This window comes from Aphelocoma coerulescens, chromosome 1A (assembly GCF_041296385.1).
Source record: "Aphelocoma coerulescens isolate FSJ_1873_10779 chromosome 1A, UR_Acoe_1.0, whole genome shotgun sequence".
Classification (NCBI taxonomy): Eukaryota; Metazoa; Chordata; class Aves; order Passeriformes; family Corvidae; genus Aphelocoma; species Aphelocoma coerulescens.
Window position 1 is genome coordinate 1,150,299 of NC_091014.1, and position 20,184 is coordinate 1,170,482.

Genomic DNA, 20,184 nt, shown 5'->3' on the forward strand with positions numbered 1-20,184 from the left:
TGGGTGGGGAGAGCAGTGCCACCCCCCCGGAGGGGGCTCGGTGTGACCTCCCCCGGTGGCAGCTGGAGCTGGGGGACCCCCGGTGCCCCCCCGGGACAGAGGGGACACGGGGGGGGCAGGGAGGGGCCCCCGGGGGTGTCACGGGGGGGGAATGGGGGGTCACACTCGGGGGTCCTGGGCCATGGGAGGGGGGACACGGCTGGGGGGTCCGGGGCAAAGTGGGGGGGTCACGGGCTGGGGAGGGGGCAGGGGGTTCTCGTGGGGCCAGGGGAGTTTGGGGTCCCGGGGGTCCCGGGGCGTGCAGGGGAGAGGCCGAAGCTCGGAGAGGGCTGGGGGGACGCCGGGGGTCCTGGGGGGCTGCGGGGGGGGGGGGGGAGCTGAGGGCACGGGAGGCCTGAAGGGCTGCGGGAGAGTCCCGCAGCTGATCGGGGGGGGCACCCGGGGTCCCGCGGAGGGGTCCCGGGGGGCTGCGGAGCGGGGCCTGGGGTCCGGGTGCTCCCGGGGCGCTGGGACGGGGCTCGGGCCCTCGGGGGGCTCTGGCGGGGCCCCCCCGTGCTGTGCTCGGGGCCGGCAGGGCGGGGAGGCCCCGGGAGGCGGGGGGCGGGCGGGGATCCCCGGGGGTGGGGGGGGGGTCCCCATGGGCGGAGCGGGGGTGGGGCGGGGGGGACAGGGGGATCCCGACCTCCCCCCGGCCCCTCGGTCCTACCTGGAGCTGCGGCCGCGCTGCGCGGGGGGCGGGGGCTGCGGGGGTCCCGGGGGGTCCCGGCGGGGTCCCGGGGGGGTCCCGGGGGTCCCGGGGTGCGGGGGGGCCCCGTGGCGGCCGCGCGAGCCCCGGCGGCGGCGATTGACCCGCATTGACGTCACTGCGTCATCAGGGTTCCCCTGGAAACACGCGGGGGCTAAAAATAGCCCGGGGGGGGCGGGGGGCGGGGCGGGGGGCGGCCCCCCCTCCCCCGCGTCTGCCGCTATTCTGGGGACAGCGCGACAAAGATAGAGCGGCCACCCCCGGCACGGGGACACCCCCGGCACGGGGACACCCCCGGCACGGGGACACCCCCGCGGGGGGGCGAGGGGGGACACGGGGGGCGGACACAGGGACACCCCGCGGGGGGCACGAGGGGGACGGACATGGGGACACGACAAGGGGGGGGACACGACAAGGGGGGGCACAGGGGGCGGGCAACCACGGGGGAGGACAGACACGGGGACAAAGACGAGAGGGGGCACCGTCACAGGGGGAAGGCGACAACCGGGGAACAAGGGGACACCGGGACACGGGGAGACAGGGACAGGGGTACACCGGGAACTGGGGACACCGGGACATGGGGATCCTGGGACACCGGGACACAAGGACATGGGGACACGTGGATACTGGGGCACTGGGAAGTGGGGACACTGGGACATGCGGACACGGGGACACCGGGACATTATGGGGACACTGGGACACGGGGACATGGGAGTACTGGGACACCGGGAAGTCGGGACAGCGGGACATAGTGTCACCCGGCCATGGTGGCACCGGGACACTGGGAGAGGGGACAGGAACAGGGACGGGCAGGGACAGGGACGGATGGGGCGGGACGGTCACACGCGGCAATGGGGCCGCGCTGGGATGGGGTGGGTTTATTCTGGGATTGGTTTATAGTGGGACAGGCTTACACTGGGATGGAATTGTACTGGGATGGGTTACACTGGGATGGGCTGTACCCGCACTGGTCCGTACTGGGATAGGTTATACCGGTATGGGCTGTACCCGCACTGGTCCGTACTGGGATGGGTTACACTGGGATGGGCTGTACCCGCACTGGTCCGTACTGGGATGGGTTATACCGGGATGGGCTGTACTCGCACTGGTCCGTACTGGGATGGGCTGTACCCGCACTGGTCCGTACTGGGATAGGTTATACCGGGATGGGCTGTACCCGCGCTGGTCCATACTGGGATGGGTTACACTGGGATGGGCTGTACCCGCACTGGTCCGTACTGGGATGGGTTATACCGGGATGGGCTGTACTCGCACTGGTCCGTACTGGGATGGGCTGTACCCGCACTGGTCCGTACTGGGATAGGTTATACCGGGATGGGCTGTACCCGCGCTGGTCCATACTGGGATGGGTTACACTGGGATGGGCTGTACCCGCACTGGTCCGTACTGGGATGGGTTATACCGGGATGGGCTGTACCCGCACTGGTCCGTACTGGGATGGGCTGTACCCGCACTGGTCCGTACTGGGATGGGTTATACCGGGATGGGCTGTACTCGCACTGGTCCGTACTGGGATGGGCTGTACCCGCACTGGTCCATACTGGGATGGGTTATACCGGGATGGGCTGTACCCGCACTGGTCCGTACTGGGATGGGTTATACTGGGATGGGCTGTACCCGCACTGGTCCGTACTGGGATGGGTTATACTGGGATGGGCTGTACCCGCACTGGTCCGTACTGGTCGCGCTGTTCTGTGTTTGTCGTTCTGGTCGGTCCCGCCAGGTGGCGCCATCTCCCTTCGCGTTCGGAGCCCGCCCGGCACGGACCAGAACAGACCAGTACAGACCAGTACGGACCAGAACGGACCGGTACGGACCGGTACGGACCAGAACGGACCAGAACAGACCAGTACAGACCAGTACGGACCAGAACGGACCGGTACGGACCGGTACGGACCAGAACGGACCAGAACAGACCAGTACAGACCAGTACGGACCAGAACGGACCGGTACGGACCGGTACGGACCAGAACGGACCAGAACAGACCAGTACAGACCAGTACGGACCAGAACGGACCGGTACGGACCGGTACGGACCGGTACGGACCAGAACGGACCAGAACAGACCAGTACAGACCAGTACGGACCAGAACGGACCGGTACGGACCGGTACGGACCGGTACGGACCAGAACGGACCAGAACAGACCAGTACAGACCAGTACGGTCCAGAACGGACCAGTACGGACCAGCACGGACCAGAACGGACCAGTACGGACCAGTACGGACCAGCATGGACCAGAACGGACCAGTACGGACCAGAACAGACCAGAACGGGCCAGTACGGACCAGTATGGGCCGAGTACAGCTCGGTGCAGCCCAGTACAGCCCGGTACGGCTCGGTACCGCCCAGTACAGCCCAGTACCCCCCTGCACCCCCAGAGACCCCCAGAGCCCTCGAGGGACTCCCAGAGATCTCCCGGGCCCTTCACAGCCCCCGGGCCCCACTCCCAGACGGGGTCAGAGGCGTCCAGGGCCCCGTAAAGCCCCCAGACCCCCCCAGCACCCCTCCAGACATATCCAGAGCCCCCCAGACGCCCCCAGAGCCTCAGCTGGGGCAGGTGGGGGTGGCCGGGCTTGGCAGGGGGACATGGGACAGTCCCCCCCCACCCCGGCCCTGTCCCGCCCTCCCCTTTCCGTTAATTACGATCGTTGTCCAGCGTTAATTATCGATCACGCCGGTCCGTGTTAATTGGCTTCGGATTCAATTAGCGCTGCCCCCTCCTGCCCTCCCCCCCTCGGAATCGATCGGCGGCGCGGGGACAGCGGGGACAGCGCGGGGGAGGGCACCCACAGGGGCCCCGCGGGGTGGGGGTGACAGGGGGACCCCGGGGGCCCTTCTGGGGATGCTGCCACCCGCCCGGGTCAGTTTGGGGTTCAGGGGTCACACTGGAGAGGGGTCCTGGTTTGGGGTCCATGACTGGGATCCAGAGATGAGTTTTAGGGTCCAGAGCCACTTTTGGGACCCGAGTCTGGGGGCCGGGTTTGGGCCCCAGGGTCGTGGGTGGGACCCAGGGTGGGGGTCCAGGGTCAGGGGCTATTTTGGGGACCCAGGGTGGGGGTCCAGGGTCAGGGGCTATTTTGGGGACCCAGGGTGGGGGTCCACGATTGGGACCCAGGTTTGGGATCCAACTTTGGGTACCAGGGTGGGACCTGCAGGTGGGATCCAGAGTGGGGTCCCAGGATGGGGTCCAGATCTGGGGGCCTCATATGGCCCTGGGGGGGGGAATTGGCCACTGCTTTTGGGGCTGCCCCCACCCCCCTCCACACCACCATCCAGGCCCACCCAGCAGCCAGGACAGGGCCAGGGGGTCCCAGGGCTGCACCCCCGGGAGACTCCCCCCTCAGTGCTGGGGGTCCCGGCCTTGCTCCAGGGGGATGGGGGGAGCTGCTCCCAGGGGGCTGACCCCAGCACAGAGGGGACCCCAAAAGCCAGGACGCTTCACTACGTTTATTGGGCCTCTGCAGCTTTAAATACAGGCCGGGATTTGGGGGGCCCGGGGGGGCCAAGGCAGGGGCGGGGGGGCTGGGGGTGCCCCTCCCCCCACGGCACCCCCACGGCTCGGAGCTGCCCCCGGCTGCCCCCCCCGGGGGACGGGACGGGCTGGGGGGGCCCGGGGGGGTTTGGGGTCCCCCGCGGCCCCCCCGGCCCCTCAGCGGCTGTAGCCGAACTCGTCGGCGTCGTCCGCGCGGAAATCGCCGTAACGCCACAGGTTCAGCTGGGGGGGACACGGCGTCACAGGGGCTCCCCGGAACGGCGCAGAGGGGTCACCCCCAAACGGGGGGGGCTGCACCCGGCACTACCCGGACCTGGGGGTGCCACATCCAGCCCCCCCACCAGGGGTTCGGGGTCCCCCCACTCACCCGGGCGCTCTTGGCCGCCTCCTGCGCGTTCAGGTACTCCGTGATCTGGGGGGGGACACAGTCCTGGGGTGACCCCTCGGGATGGGACCCCCCCTGTCCTTCTGGGAGGGGCCCATGGGGGGTGGGGTGACACCCCCCGGCACGGCCCGAGGGAGGACCCGGGCGTTTGGGGGGCTGGGCAGCACTGGGGAGACCCCCATGCCCTCGATGGGGCAGTGGCTGGGCTGGGAACAATCAGCACCGGCAGTGGGGGAGGGACAGGGACCCCACAGCACCCTCAGAACCCACCCAACGCCCCCCAACAGCACCCCTGCCCCCCAAGCACCCACCTGAGACCTCCCAAAGCCCCACCCAACATCCCAACACCCACCGAGAGCCCCCAACCAACAAACACCCCCTGCACACCCACCCGACACCCCCAGCACCCCTAAACACCCCCCAAACACCCCCTGCACACCCACCCGACACCCCCAGCACCCCTAAACACCCCCCAAACACCCCCTGCGCACCAACCCCACACCCCCAGCACCCCTAAACACCCCCCAAACACCCCCTGCGCACCCACCCGACACCCCCAGCACCCCTAAACACCCCCCAAACACCCCCTGCGCACCAACCCCACACCCCCAGCACCCCTAAACACCCCCCAAACACCCCCTGCGCACCCACCCGACACCCCCAGCACCTCCAGCCCCCACCCAACCCCTCACAACCCCCCCGCAAGACCCCCCCAAGCCCTCCCCAGCCCCCCCACACCCCAAAGGCCCCCGTGCCCCCAGCACCCACCACTTTCTGGAACTGCCGCTCCTTGCGGGGCTCCACCATCACCAGCCCCTCCTTGACCAGCCCCAGCCCCACGTCGCTCTTGGAGTCGGCGAACTGCAGGGTGACGTGGGGACAGCCGGGGCCCAGGTGCTCCACGTTGAGCAGGCACTGCGTGTTCTGGATGTCCCTCACCACGCTGTCCACGGCGTCCGCCCGCGCCTCCTCCTGCGCCGCACCCGTCACCGACCCCGCAGGGACCCCGGGGACACCCCGGGCCATCGGGGACGCCCTGGGGCATTCGGGGACCTCCCACAACCTCGGGAACCGCCCCCCCCCGGGGCTGCTGGGGACACCCCACACCCACAGAGACACACCACGGCCTTCGGGGACCCCCCCCGGACCCTCAGGGAGCCCCCACATCTGTCAGGGACCCCCAAACCCTCAGAGATCCCCTGTGGCCTTTGGGGACCCCCTCACCCTCAAGGACCCCCCCAAGCCCTCAGCCCCCAGGGACCCCCTGGGTGTTTCGGGGACTCCCACATCCCACTGTGGGGTTGGGGTGTGGGGGGCTGGGGTCGGTGTCATCGTGGGGTTGGGGTGACCATGGGATCGGGGTTAGGGATTGGGGTCAGGGTTGGGGTCAGGAGCTGGGGTTGGGGTTCTGGGTCAGGAGACACATTTGGGTGCCAGGTTGGATGTTCCCAATTGGAACCCAGTTGGGGTTGATGGTTTGGGGTCCAGAATGGGGTCCCAGGGTTGGGGTCCGCAGGTGGGACATGGGGTTCAGGCTGTAGGTCTGGGGGCCATGGGTGGGACACAGGGTGGAGGATGGACGTCAGGGGCCACTCTGGGGGCCCAGGGCTGGGGCCGAGGTGTGGGGTCACAGCAGGGTCCCAGCTGGGGTCAGCCCCTGCCCCGTACTCACGTCCTGCGGCACCTGGATGAAGGCGAAGCTGTACTCGGTGGCCTGGGGCGGCAGCACCCGCGGCGAGAACGCCGGTGGCAGCGGGGCCAGGCGGGTCGGGGGCAGCGTCTCCTTCTGCAGGGACACCGGGGACGGGAGGGACAGCATGGATTGGAGGGACACCACAGGGGACACCGTGAGGGACACCATGAGGGACACCACAGGGGACACCGTGAGGGACACCATGAGGGACACCACGGGGGACACCGTGAGGGACACCATGAGGGACACCACGGGGGACATCACAGAGGGACAGCAGGGGACTCCAGGGTGGAAACTGTGGGGAGAGGCAGGAGGGGATGGACGGGTGGTGGGACACAATGGGAATGGGTGGGTGGATGGATGGATGGGTGGATGGATGGATGGACGGATCCATGGATGGATAGATGGATGGAGGGATGGACGGATCCATGGATGGATAGATGGATGGAGGGATGGATGGATGGAAGGAGGGCTGGGTTCCCCGTTTCCCTGGTGCCACTCACGTTGCCGTAGTCGATGTAGAAAATGTGCACTTTCCCGCCCGACTCCACCTTCTCCACCCGGGCACGGTACCTGCAGAGTGGGATTTTGGGGATTTGGTCCTCGCCCCACCTCTGCCCAGGCCCAGCCCCGCCTGTAGGGTCACCCCGTCCCCTCCTCACCATTCCCCGTCGACGAACTTGGCGATGCAGAAGTCGCCGCGGCGCGGGGCGAAGGAGCCCTCCACAGGCGGGTGGGCACCCACCTCAGCACGCATGTTCTCCATCAGCTTCTCCAGCTGGGCACCTGAGGGGCCCCGATTCAGGATAAACCCCCAATCCCATCCCAAACCTGACCCCAACCCTGCTCCCCAGTGTGGTCCCAGAGCCTGAACCCCAAGTCCCAATAGTGACCCCAAGAGCAGATCCCAGACCTGGACCTCAACCCCAGACCCCGCCCCAAGACTTTAACCTTTGGACCCCAAACCTGGGTCCCAGTCATGGACCCCCACCCTGGTCCCAAAAATGGCCCTGGGGGGTGGAGGGGTGGTCCCACATTCCCCTGGACACAGATGTGGGGGTTACCCACCAAACCCACAAATCCTCATCCCTTCCAACTCCCCTCCTCTGTGCCCAGTGTGGGGAGTGCCCCTGGTGCTGGGGGTCCCCAGGTGCCCCCTGTACCGGTCTCCACGTCCTGCACGTAGAAGTGGAGGTCGTCGGTGATCTCGGTGACGAACACGGGTTTGTAGTTGGCCGTGCGCTCCTTCTCCTCCAGCACCGGCACCACCTCCTCCACCGGCGTCTCCTCGTAGTGGGACCACACCTGGGGGACACGGGTGGTGGGGACCTGGCCACACCCCAGGCCACGGCCATGGGAGGGTGGGAGCTGGACCCAACAGTGGGAACATGGCCAGGCCTCAGCTCGGGGGGTCCTGTGCCTTGGGTGGGACATCCCTGGGGGGGGACATGGCTGGGGTGGGACATCTCTTGGCATGTGACCATCATCTCTTGGGGTGGGGAGACTTCTAGGAGTGGGGACATTCCTTGGGGTGGAACATCTCTTGGGATGGGGACATCCATTGTGGTGGGGCCACCTCTTGGTGTATGGACATCCATTGGGAGGGAACGTTCACTGGGGTTGTGGCATTCCCTGGGGTGGGGACATCCCTTGGCACAGGGACACCTCTTGGGGTGGGGACATCCCTCAGCATGGGGACTCCCCCCAGAGTGGGAACATCTCTCAGGGTGGAGACACCTCCCAGAGCGAGGCTGTCTCTTCACACGGGGACATCCTTTGGTGGGAACATCTCTCAGGGTGGGGCCACCCAGTGCGGTGGGGCCATCCTTTGGGATGGGGCGATGTCTTTGGGGTGGTGACGCCCCTGGGATGGGCCCCTGTGCCCCTCACCTTCTCCTTCCTCTGCTTGGCCGCGTCCTGGGCCGCCATCAGGGCCTTGCAGTAGGGGCTGCGCTCGGCCGTGAAGTGGACGCGGGACAGCGCCTGCTCCACCAGCGCCACCGACAGGTTCACGCCCTCGATGTGCAGCCACCCGATGAAATTCCCGGCCTTGTCCATGCTCTCCACCTCCACCTCAACCTGCGGGATCCCAGGAATCACACGAGCCATGGGTGCCCATCCCCACCACAGCCTGGCCCAGCTGCCACCTCCTCCCAGCGCTCCGAGCTCACCCATGGGGTCCCCCCAATCACCTCCTGGTGCCCAGGCTGGACCCAGGGACCCCCAAGGTGCCTCCCCAAAGCATCCCCCTGTGGCGGGGGACAAGGGACACAGGGGACCCACCCACGGGGGACATGAGGCCACCAGGTCCTGCGACATCCTCTATCACACCCCACCCCAGGATGGGTTTGACTCGTGGCCAGTGTGGCCCAGGGGACAGCACAGGGCCCAGGACAGCACCAGGGGCATGGGCAAGGCACCAGGGACAGCAAGGTTTGGGCTCAGGGTGATGGATGGGCCACACTGTGATGGTTCAAACCCCGGCTGTGGCCTTTGCCGTGGTCAGTGGGGTTTGGCTTTGCCAGCGCTGCTGGACATGGAACCTGTCCCACCCCTGGGCTCACCCATCCCACCACAACCACTCCCGCTGCTTCCCAGAGCCTGGAGGAGTCCTGCTGTCCTTGGACTGCACTGGCCACAGCACCGCACCGGCCATGGCACCACACTGGCCACGGCACCGCACTGGCCACGGCACCGCACCGGCCACGGCACCACACCGGCCACGGCACCGCTCTGGCCAAAGCACCACACCGCCAAGGGCACTGCACCGGCCACAGCACCGCACTGGCCACAGCACCGCACCGGCCACAGCACCGCACCGGCCATGGCGCCGCACCAGCCAAGGGCATTACACTGGCCACAGCACCGCACCAGCCACAGCACCACACTGCCAAGGGCACTGCACCGGCCACAGCACCGCACCAGCCACGGCACCACACTGGCCCTGGCACCACACCGGCCACAGCACCACACTGCCAAGGGCACCGCACCGGCCACGGCACCGCACCGGCCACGGCACTGCACCGGCCATGGCACCGCACCGGCCATGGCACCGCACTGGCCATGGCACTGCTCTGGCCAAAGCACTGCACCGGCCATGGCACCGCACCGGCCACAGCACCACACTGGCCTGGGCACCACACCGCCAAGGGCACCGCACTGTCCATGGCACCGCACTGGCCACAGCACCGCACTGGCCATGGCACCGCACCGGCCACGGCACCGCTCTGGCCAAAGCACCACACCGCCAAGGGCACTGCACCGGCCACAGCACCGCACCGGCCATGGCGCCGCACCAGCCAAGGGCATTACACTGGCCACAGCACCGCACCAGCCACGGCACCACACTGGCCCTGGCACCACACCGGCCACAGCACCACACTGCCAAGGGCACCGCACCGGCCACGGCACCGCACCGGCCACGGCACCGCACCGGCCACGGCACTGCACCGGCCATGGCACCGCACTGGCCATGGCACCGCACTGGCCATGGCACTGCTCTGGCCAAAGCACTGCACCGGCCATGGCACCGCACCGGCCACAGCACCACACTGGCCTGGGCACCACACCGCCAAGGGCACTGCACCGGCCATGGCACTGCACCGGCCATGGCACCGCACCAGCCACGGCACCGCACCAGCCACAGCACCACACCAGCCACGGCACCGCACCAGCCACGGCACCGCACCAGCCACGGCACTGCACCGGCCATGGCACCGCACCGGCCACGGCACTGCACTGGCCATGGCACTGCTCTGGCCAAAGCACTGCACCGGCCATGGCACCGCACCGGCCACAGCACCACACTGGCCTGGGCACCACACCGCCAAGGGCACCGCACTGTCCATGGCACCGCACTGGCCACAGCACTGCACCGTCCTCAGCACTGCACTGGCCACAGCACAGCACTGGCCATGGCACTGCACCAGCCATGGCACAGCACCGGCCACTGCACCGCAGTGCACAGGCCATCACAGTGGACAGGGCACCACATCAGCCATGGCACCAGTGTTGGCGGTGGCACCGTGGCAGATACAGTGGTGTCACCACAGTGGCTGTGTCAGCACAGCAGCCATGGCACTGCACTGGCCACGGCACCACATTGCCCTGGCACCATGGCAGCCGTGGCACTGGGGCAGCCACAGAACTGCAATGGCCAGGGCCACACCACACCACGCTGGGGACAGCGGGTGACCTGGGGCCGTGTCCTGCACTGTGGCCCTGCCACACGCTGGCCTTGGCAGGTGTGGTGCCATGTCCGGTGTGGTGCCATGGCTGGTGTGGAGCTGTGGCCAGTGTGGTGCCATGGCTGTCACAATGCCACGGCCACTGCAGTGAACAGGGACTGTGTGGGACCCACCCGTGGGGCACAGGAGGCCACCGGGCCCTGCAGCTCCTGGGGGGGACATGGCTGGCACAGCTGCAGCCCCCTGGGGACGTGCCACCACCATGGGGACAGTGACCCCAGTGAGGATGGACGGGAGGGCCCTGGGGTGCCCCGGGGCACTGCCATACAGGGTGTCCCCAAGGGACCACCAGCCCCACAGAAGTCCCCACCACCCACTGGTGGCACTCAGGTGACAGGCTCCAAGTGCCACCAGTGCCACTGAGGGGAGGGGAGGGCAATAGGCTGTGGGTGGGGGCTGTGGGTGGTGTCGCCCCCCCCCCCCCCCCAGTCCCAGGAGGAGGGAGGGGACAAGGCTCTGCTGGGGGTGCAGAGCCCAGCCTGGGCCCCGAAGAGCAGCACCCGCTCGCGGTCGCTGTCCCCAGCCCAGGGCAGAGTCACCCCGTGTCCCCCCTGTGCCACCGCAGGGTTTGTGCTCCCCATCAGTGTCACGGCTTGTGTCGGGTCTCAGCCCCGCGGGGCGGGGGGGTTCAGCGGGGAGGGGTCGGATCCGGGGGGTTTCCAAGGATGGAGCCGGGTCCACCCCCTGCCGTCACCTCAAAGCCGCCGAGCCCCGCGCTGCCCCTGTCCCTTCGTCCCTCCCTTCGTCCGTCTGTCCGTCCGTGTGTCCGGCCCCGGCCCCGGGGAGGGGTCGCTCCGGGGAGCGCCCCCCCCTCCTCCCCCCCAATAAGCCCCGAGCGGGGCCGCGGGGAGGGGGAGGAGGAGGAGGAGGCGGCGGGAGGGAGGAGGAAGAGGAGGAGGAAGCGGCGCATCCCGCATCCCCCTCCCCGCGCACGAAACCGCTCCGGGGCCGCCGCACCGGCCGAAGCGGGGCCGGCGGGGGCCCCTCCGGAGCGCGGCGGGTGGGTGGGTGGGTGGGGGTGCGGGGGGCCGCGGGGGGGTCTGTGCGGAGCCGGGATGCGTCAGCAGGAGCAGCGGGAGCGGCGGCAGCAGCAATCCATCCGCGCTCGCACTGAAGGACAAAAGGATGAGCCAGCCGCCTGCGCGGCTGCTTCCCGCACCGCCCGCACCGCCCGCACCGCCCCGCACCGCACCGCCCGCACCGCCCGCACCGCCCCGCGCGGCCCCCGCCACCGGAGGATGCCCGCCGGCACCGCGACCGCCACCGCTGTCACCGCCGCTGTCACCGCCACCATCGCCCCGCGCCGCCGCTGAACGCGACACCCACGCGGGGACGCGGGAACGACACGCGGGAGGGGACGGGACGGGACCCCCCCGCCCCGCCACCAGCGCAGCCGCCGCCGCTACCGGGAGGTGCCCCCGCCGGCATCTCCCCCCCCCCACGCCGACGCCCTTTCCTCCCCCCCGCTCCCTCCCCGAACCGCGTTTTTCCCTCTCCCGGGGGGGGCTCCCCGCGATTTATTTATTTATTTCGGCCTATTTTTAATCTTTATTTTCCTGTTTTATTTTTAGGTTTCGTCCGGGTTGTTTGGGTTTTTTGGTTTTTTTTTTTAATATTTTGAAATTTTATTTTTAGTTTTTCATCTGATTTTAGCCTTATTTTAACTTTTATCCTCATTTCCGTTCTTATCTTGATTTTATTTTAGATTTTTATTCCATTTTTATCCCCTTTTCCAATTCCCTTTCCTCGCCAAATTTTTTTTTCCCCCATTCCCATTTCCCTCCCCGTTTTTCTTTTTTTTTTTTTTTTTCACTTTTTCTCTCCTCCGCTTCCTCCCCTTTTCCCAATTCTTCCTTTTCTCCCCGCTTCTTTTTTTTTTTTTTTTTTTTTTTTTTAAATTATTTCCTTTTTCACCACTTTCCCCGCGTTTCCCCCCCCCCCCCCCCCTTTTCCCCGCGGCCTGGGAGGGGGGGCGGCCATGCCGGCCCCGCCGAGCCCCCCGGGCCGGCCCCACGGGCGGAGGTGCGAGGCCGCGGGGTTGGCCGCGGTCGGGGGCTGCCGGGCCCCCGCTTAGCCGGGCCGGCCCCCCCCATCCTGCACCGCAGCCTCCAGGAGCCATTTTGTCTTTTTTTTTTTTTTGTGGGAGCCGGCCCCCCCCCCCCACCCCCCTCCTCGGTCCCGCGCCCCCCGCGCTCGCCTCGAGCCTCCCCGGACCCCCCGATCCCCCGTCCCCAGGTAGGTACTGGCGAGCGGGGCCGGGCGGGGGGGGCTCCTTCTCCTCCTCTCCCCCCACCCCCCCCCCCCCAGCACCTACCGCCGCTTTTTCCCCCCATTTCAATTTTTCCCTCCTCTCCCCCCTGCTCCCCTCGGAGCCCCCCCCCCGCCCCCCCCGACCCCAGCACCCCGACCCCCCCCTCCGGCCAGCCGGGCCCCCCAGCTCGTGGGAGCCGGGAGAGGGGGGGGCCCCGAGCCCGTTCTCCTGTTCTCGCCGCCATCCCCAGAAGATGGTGAATGATGAACGTGCCACACCATGAAGCTCTTGTGGCAGGTAACTGTGCACCACCTCCGCCGCCACCGCACCTGGCCGGGGCTCCTGGCCGCCTCCCTGACCCTCCACGCCTGGCTCCTGGCCGCGGCCTCCGCCTCCCCGGGCCCCCAGAGCTGCCCCTCCGTGTGCTCCTGCAGTAACCAGTTCAGCAAGGTGGTCTGCACCCGCCGCGGCCTGGCCGAGGTGCCCCCCGGCATCCCCTCCAACACCCGCTATCTCAACCTCATGGAGAACAACATCCAGATGATCCAGGCGGACACGTTCCGCCACCTGCACCACCTGGAGGTGCTGCAGCTGGGCAGGAACGCCATCCGGCAGATCGAGGTGGGCGCCTTCAACGGCCTGGCCAGCCTCAACACCCTGGAGCTCTTCGACAACTGGCTCACGGTGATCCCCAGCGGGGCCTTCGAGTACCTGTCCAAGCTGCGGGAGCTGTGGCTGCGCAACAACCCCATCGAGAGCATCCCCAGCTACGCCTTCAACCGCGTGCCCTCCCTCATGCGCCTCGACCTGGGCGAGCTCAAGAAGCTCGAGTACATCTCCGAGGGCGCCTTCGAGGGCTTGTACAACCTCAAGTACCTCAACCTGGGGATGTGCAACATTAAGGACATGCCCAACCTGACGCCCTTGGTGGGCCTGGAGGAGCTGGAGATGTCGGGCAACAACTTCCCCGAGATCAAACCGGGCTCCTTCCACGGGCTCAAATCCCTCAAAAAGCTCTGGATTATGAACTCGCAGATCAACCTGATCGAGCGCAACGCCTTCGACGACCTGACGGCGCTGGTGGAGCTCAACCTGGCCCACAACAACCTGTCGTCCCTGCCCCACGACCTGTTCGCCCCGCTGCGCTACCTGGTGGAGCTGCACCTGCACCACAACCCCTGGGACTGCGACTGCGACATCCTCTGGCTGTCGTGGTGGCTGCGGGAGTACATCCCCACCAACTCCACCTGCTGCGGCCGCTGCCACGCCCCGCTGCACATGCGGGGCCGCTTCCTGGTGGAGGTGGACCAGACCTCCTTCCAGTGCTCGGCGCCCTTCATCATGGACGCGCCCGCGGACCTCAACATCTCGGAGGGGCGCGTGGCCGAGCTGCGGTGCCGGACGCCCTCCATGTCCTCGGTGCGGTGGCTGCTGCCCAACGGGACGGTGCTGAGCCACGCCTCGAGCCACCCGCGCCTGTCCGTGCTCAACGACGGCACCCTCAACTTCTCGCACGTGCTGCTGACCGACACCGGCCTCTACACCTGCATGGTGACCAACGTGGCCGGCAACTCCAACGCCTCGGCCTTCCTCAACGTCAGCACGGCCGAGCTCAACACCTCCAACTACAGCTTCTTCACCACCGTCACGGTGGAGACCACCGAGATCTCCCCCGAGGACGTGTCCCCCAAGTTCACCAAGCCCGTGCCCACCACCTCCACGGGCTACCAGCCGGCCTACACCACCACCACCACCGTGCTGGTGCAGACCACGCGCCCGCCCAAGCAGGTGGCCGTGCCCACGGCCGACGCCGGCGACAAGCTGCAGACCAGCCTGGACGAGGTGATGAAGACCACCAAGATCATCATCGGCTGCTTCGTGGCCGTGACGCTGCTGGCCGCCGCCATGCTCATCGTCTTCTACAAGCTCCGCAAGCGCCACCAGCAGCGCAGCACCGTCACCGCCGCCCGCACCGTGGAGATCATCCAGGTGGACGAGGACATCGCGCCGGCCACCGCGGCCACGCCCGCGGCCGCCCCGGCCGGCGGGGCGGGGGAGGGGGCCGTGGTGCTGCCCAACATCCACGAGCACCTCAACTACAACACCTACAAGGCCGGACACGGTGCCCACTGGACAGAGAACGCTCTGGGCAACTCCCTGCACCCCCCTGGGACCACCCTGGCCGACCCCTATTTAATCCAGACCCATCCCAAGGAGAAAGTTCAGGAAACCCAGATATGACTCTTTTTTGGGGGCTTTTCCCTGCTTTTTTTTGGGTCGTCATCCCCCCCCCCAACCCCGGCCCTGAATTATTATAAACGCAATAGATGCACAAAAGCAGAACTCCAAAAAGAAGGAAACCCAGGAGAATTCCTCAGTACTAAGGAAAACCAGGAGAATTCCTCAATAATAGACACAACTTTTGTACAGGGGGGGGAGAGACTCTTTTTCGTGTACATGCTTCTATAGCCAACCTCGGGGCCGAGAAGAGCAGCAGATTATATTAAAATTTAACGAAACCCACCCAAAACTCCTACAAAAAAACCACTATTTTCTAACTCGCAGGTTCTATTTAAACACAAAAAAAAAAAAAACAAACCAGGAGAAACAGAGGAACACAAATCGGTAATGAGAGGAAAAATCCCCGTGCTCGGGGACGAGCGGCGGTGCCGTGGCGCGGGGGGACGCGGGGGACGCTGGAGCGGTGGCAGGAGCTGTCGGGGTGGGGTTTGGGGGGGTTCGGGGTGGTTTCGGGGGTTATTTGGGGGGGGGGGTGAGGTCGGCCCCCCCACCCCGCGGCGCTGCCCTTGGCCGCGCGCCGGCAGCTCCGGCGTCACCGGAGCGGGATCTCGGCCCTGCGCCAAGACCTTCCCAATGCAATAAAGGAACGGATTTTGGGGGGTGGGGGGCTCGGGGGGGGCGGGGGGCGCAGCCTGAGGGCTGGGGATGGACGTCTGCAATGTATTCATGCAAAAAATTCCTCAAAAACCCACGGGAAGGGGAAAATCCCCACAAGCGTCGGGGGGGGGATGGTTTGGGGGGGAATTTGGGGGGGGGGGAGAGCGGGTGCCCCCCCGCTTTGCTCTGCACCCCCTTTCCCACGGTGTTTGTCACCCCCCGGCCCCCCCCGGACCCCCGGGCACAGGGCTACGGCTCCTGGGGGGCTGGGGGGGCCCCACGGGAGACCTGACGAATGATTGTAACCACCTTCGCTAAAAACGGCATTTTTAGTCCTTTTATTTGGGGGGGGGGGGCGTGGGGAACACCCCCTCTTCCCCGGGAGGGGGGGGACACCCCCCCCAAGGGCTGCTCATGGAACGGGGGGGGCTGGGAGAAATCAAGGGCTCGGGGAGGGGGGGGGGGGAGGTGACAATGGGGGGGCCACCAGCATCGGAGGTGGCGCCGGGGGGGTCCCGGTGGGGACCCCGAGTGCCTCGTGGGGGTCCCGAGGGCATGGGGGGGACGGGGGGGGTCGGGCAGCAGCGAGGGGGGGCCCCTCCCCCGGTTGCTCGGGCGCTGGAATTACTTTAATTTCTCGTTTTAGCTTTAAAATGTTCTCGGAGGGGGGCGGGGAGGGGCAAAGCTGAGCTGAAATTTTGGTTTTGGGGGGTGTCCGGGGGGGGCGGAAGGCGGGAAGGAGATGCAGAAGTTCCCTCTCGGGCTGTAAACGCCGGAAGGATCCGACTGTACCGCGAATCCAACAAAAAAAAAAAACAAGTGTATTTTTGTATTTTAATAAATATTGTTCCAAATTTGTAACGCCGAGTGCCCGAGGGGTTAAACGGGGGGGCGCGGGGGGGCCCCCCGCCAGCCTGAAAGGGGCTTTTTGTCCTCTCAGCAGGAAAAGCTTTGGAAAAACCACGGAGCGGGGAAGGAGATGGAGGGAGAGGGTGGAGGAGGGGAGGGGGCGAGGGGACCGCGAGGTGACACCGGGGGGGGGACAAGAATCGGGGGGAGGACACAAGAATTAGCGGTGACATCGGGGTGACGGGAATTGGGAGTGACACTGGGGGGTGACGAGAATCGGGGGGTGACAGGGGCTGGAGGGCACTGGCGGGGGGGGCACAGCGGGACCCCGCCTGGGGCTGGGGGGGTTGGGGGTCGCCCCCCAGGTTGGGGGTTCCAGGCTGCGATTGGGATTGGAGGGAGGAGGGACTGGGGTCAATGCCCGGGAGGGGCGGGGGACAGCGGGACCCTCAGGCCTGTGGGGACACCGGGACACTGTGCCCTGAGTCCGAGGGGACACTGGGATCCCCCATTCCCTGGGATGGGGGGGGATCACCTGGAGGGGACAGCAGGACCCTCAGCTGTGTGGGGACATTGACACCCCCGGCACTGTGACAGCACACCGGGACCCCCAGTCTGGACGCTGGGTGCCACCACCAGGACACGGGGTGTCCCTGGTGCTGGGGACAAGGGACACCCCTCTGTGGGGGCACAGGGACACAGGGACAGGGACAGAGGGGCACAGGGGCCCAGGGACAGAGGGACACAGGGACAGGGACACAGGGACACGGGGACACAGGGACAGAAACACAGGGACACGGGGACACAGGGACAGAGGGACAGAGGGACACAGCAGCACAGGGACACGAGAACACAGGGACAGAGACACAGGGACACGGGGACACAGGGACAGAGGGACAGAGGGACACGGGGACACAGGGACAGAAACACAGGGGCACGGGGACAGGGACACAGGGACAGGGTCACAGGGTGTCCCGTGGGCCAGCGGTGGGGACACAGGGACCCTCGATGGCACCACTGTCCCCAAGATGCCACCTCCGCCCCTCCCTGCAGTCACCACGGTGCTGTCAGGGTTCAGTGCTGGGATTTGGGTTTTTTGGGGGTTTTTGCTCTTTCTGGCGAATCCGGGTCAGTTTTTCCCCAAACCACATTCCTGCTTTTCCCTTAATTCCCGAGCTTTTCCACACCGGCGGATCTGGGAATGCCAACACCTCTTCCTGCTGCTCCTGGGGCCTGAACCGCCCCCCGGCCTGGCTGTGCTCCCCCCCTTCCTCCCTGTGCTGGGGACAGCCGGGATTGATCCCAAAATTCCTGGGAATGCTGCAATGGGCTGGAGGGATTTATGGATTTTATTGGCATTAATTTAGCCCAAAATTAGAGCAGCTCAGTTCATAATCCTCATCCCATCCCCACCCTCATCCTCATCCCATCCTCATCCTCATCCTCATCCTCATCCTCATCCTCATCCTCATCCTCATCCTTATCCCATCCCATCCTCATCCTCATCCTCATCCTCATCCTCATCCCATCCCATCCCATCCCATCCTCATTCCATCCTCATCCTCATCCCATCCCATCCTCATCCCATCCTCATCCTCATCCTCATCCTCATCCTCATCCTCATCCTCATCCTCATCCCATCCCATCCCATCCCATCCCATCCCATCCCATCCCCTCCCCATCCTCATCCCATCCCATCCCATCCCATCCCATCCCATCCCATCCCATCCCATCCCATCCCATCCCGTCCCATCCTCATCCCATCCTCTTTCCATCCTCATCCTCATCATCCTCATCCTCATTCTCGTCCTCATCCCCATCCCATCCCCATTCCATCCTCATCCTCATCCCATCCCATCCCATCCCATCCCATCCCATCCCCATTCCATCCTCATCCTCATCCCATCCCATCCCATCCCATCCCATCCCATCCCATCCCATCCCATCCCATCCCCCACGGGTTCTGGACACCCCCCAGCTCCCACTTCCAGGAATTCCGTCCTGTCCGGCTTGTTAAGGACGATCCCCCCGGCACCCCTGGAGCACCCCCAGGTCCTTCCCTGGAATGATTCCTTCGGAGCAGGGAAGGAATTGGCCCCCGGGATATGGGAAAAGGCAAATACAGGGATTTTTAGGGAATGTCATGGAAGTCCCCACGGCAGCAGGATTTGGAGTTCTTCTGGTGCCCCCCCGGCATCGGCGGCTCCGAGGGAGCGGGATGGGATGGGATGGGATGGGATGAGATGGGATGGGATGGGATGGGATGGGATGGGATGGGATGGGATGGAGCAGGACACAGCGGATGCTCCAAGCACAGGGCTGGGATTGGCCCTGGGATGAGGATTGGGATTTGTGTCGGGATCGGTGTCGGGATTGGGATCAGTATTGGGATTGACTGTGGGATTGGGATTGTCCCTGGGATTGGGGTTGGGATCAGTGTTGGGATTGACCCTGGGATCAAAGCTGGGATTGGAGTTGGGATGGGAGCTTGGATCAGCACCGGAACTGGGGTTGGATCAGCACTGGGACCAGGCCGAGATCAGGGCTGGGAATGGGGTTGGGACCAGGCTGGGATCAGGGCTGGGATCAGGCTGAGATCAGGGCTGGGATCAGGGCTGAGACCAGGCTGGGATCAGGGCTGGGATCAGGCTGGGACCGGGCTGGGATCAGGCTGGGATCAGGGCTGGGATCAGGCTGGGACCAGGCTGGGACCAGGCTGGGATCAGGGCTGGAATCGGGGTTGGGATCAGGGCAGGGTTGACTGACTGGGAACTCGCAGCTCCAGTAGACAAAAATCACTGGGAAATGTGGGGGGGGCCGGGGCAGTTTCCCGGTGTTTCTGGAGGATCAGCGGCTCCTGCTGGGATCAGGGTGGCTGCAGAGGAGCCGAGGGGCACCCGGGGGTCCCCTGGGCCCTTCCTGGGCTCTGCAGAGCCGCGATCCCGCCGGAGCATCCCGGCACCCTCCTGCTCCCCACGCTCTGGGGCCGGATCGGCAGCGGCAGCTCCGGGCCCGTGAGTCAGCAGCAGCCGGAGCCGCCGGATAAAAATATCCCACGGCTGTGGGGGTGGCAGGGATCCGGCTGCCGGCGGGAACGCGGCCGGGGCCACCGTGGGAACCGCGGGCACCCGCGCCGGGACCCGGGGCCAGAGCCGGGAATTGGCCCGGGCAGCGCCCTGAATTCCCGCGGCCTCCCTGGCACAGCATTCCCGCCCCGCACCCCCAATTCCTGCCCCACATCCCAAACTCCACGCAGCCTCCCCACTGCCACCCCACGTTCCTGGGCAGCATCCCGTCTTCCCACAGCCTCCCCACCACAACATTCCCGGGAAGCGTCCCTGCTCCCACGTGTCCTCCCTCCCTGCCACAGCATTCCTGGGAAGCAGCTCCGCTTCCATCTGGCCTCTCCGCCACGACATTCCCGGGCAGGTGCAGCGCGGAGCCTCTGGAATGTGCCGAGGCAGCGGAGCAAAGCCCTCGGGACGCGGGTCAGCAATTCCCGGCAGCGCAGGATGCTGAGCGGGGAGCGGGACTGCAGTGTCCCCGTGTCCCTGCATTCCCGTGTCCCTGTGTCCCTGTGTCCCCACAGCCGGCATCACC

At 66.4% G+C, this 20,184-nt stretch overlaps 2 protein-coding genes across 2 annotated transcripts in view; one reads left to right on the forward strand and one right to left on the reverse strand.

Annotated features, from left to right (window-relative positions):
* Positions 1-4,244: 4,244 nt before the first annotated feature.
* SND1 (staphylococcal nuclease and tudor domain containing 1) overlaps positions 4,245-20,184 on the reverse strand; it is a 71,953-nt gene continuing 56,013 nt past the window's right edge. The window contains exons 17-24 of the mRNA XM_069033526.1: positions 8,230-8,418; positions 7,503-7,644; positions 7,002-7,125; positions 6,843-6,912; positions 6,319-6,432; positions 5,415-5,618; positions 4,629-4,673; positions 4,245-4,483 (exon numbers count right to left, since the gene is read on the reverse strand). Coding sequence (XP_068889627.1) covers positions 4,418-4,483; positions 4,629-4,673; positions 5,415-5,618; positions 6,319-6,432; positions 6,843-6,912; positions 7,002-7,125; positions 7,503-7,644; positions 8,230-8,418 — 954 coding nt within the window. The 3' untranslated portion in view covers positions 4,245-4,417. The remainder of the gene's footprint in view (positions 4,484-4,628; positions 4,674-5,414; positions 5,619-6,318; positions 6,433-6,842; positions 6,913-7,001; positions 7,126-7,502; positions 7,645-8,229; positions 8,419-20,184) is intronic.
* LRRC4 (leucine rich repeat containing 4) lies at positions 13,117-15,078 on the forward strand. Its single transcript, XM_069003796.1, has one exon. The coding sequence runs from the start codon at positions 13,117-13,119 to the stop codon at positions 15,076-15,078; it is 1,962 nt and encodes a 653-aa protein (XP_068859897.1).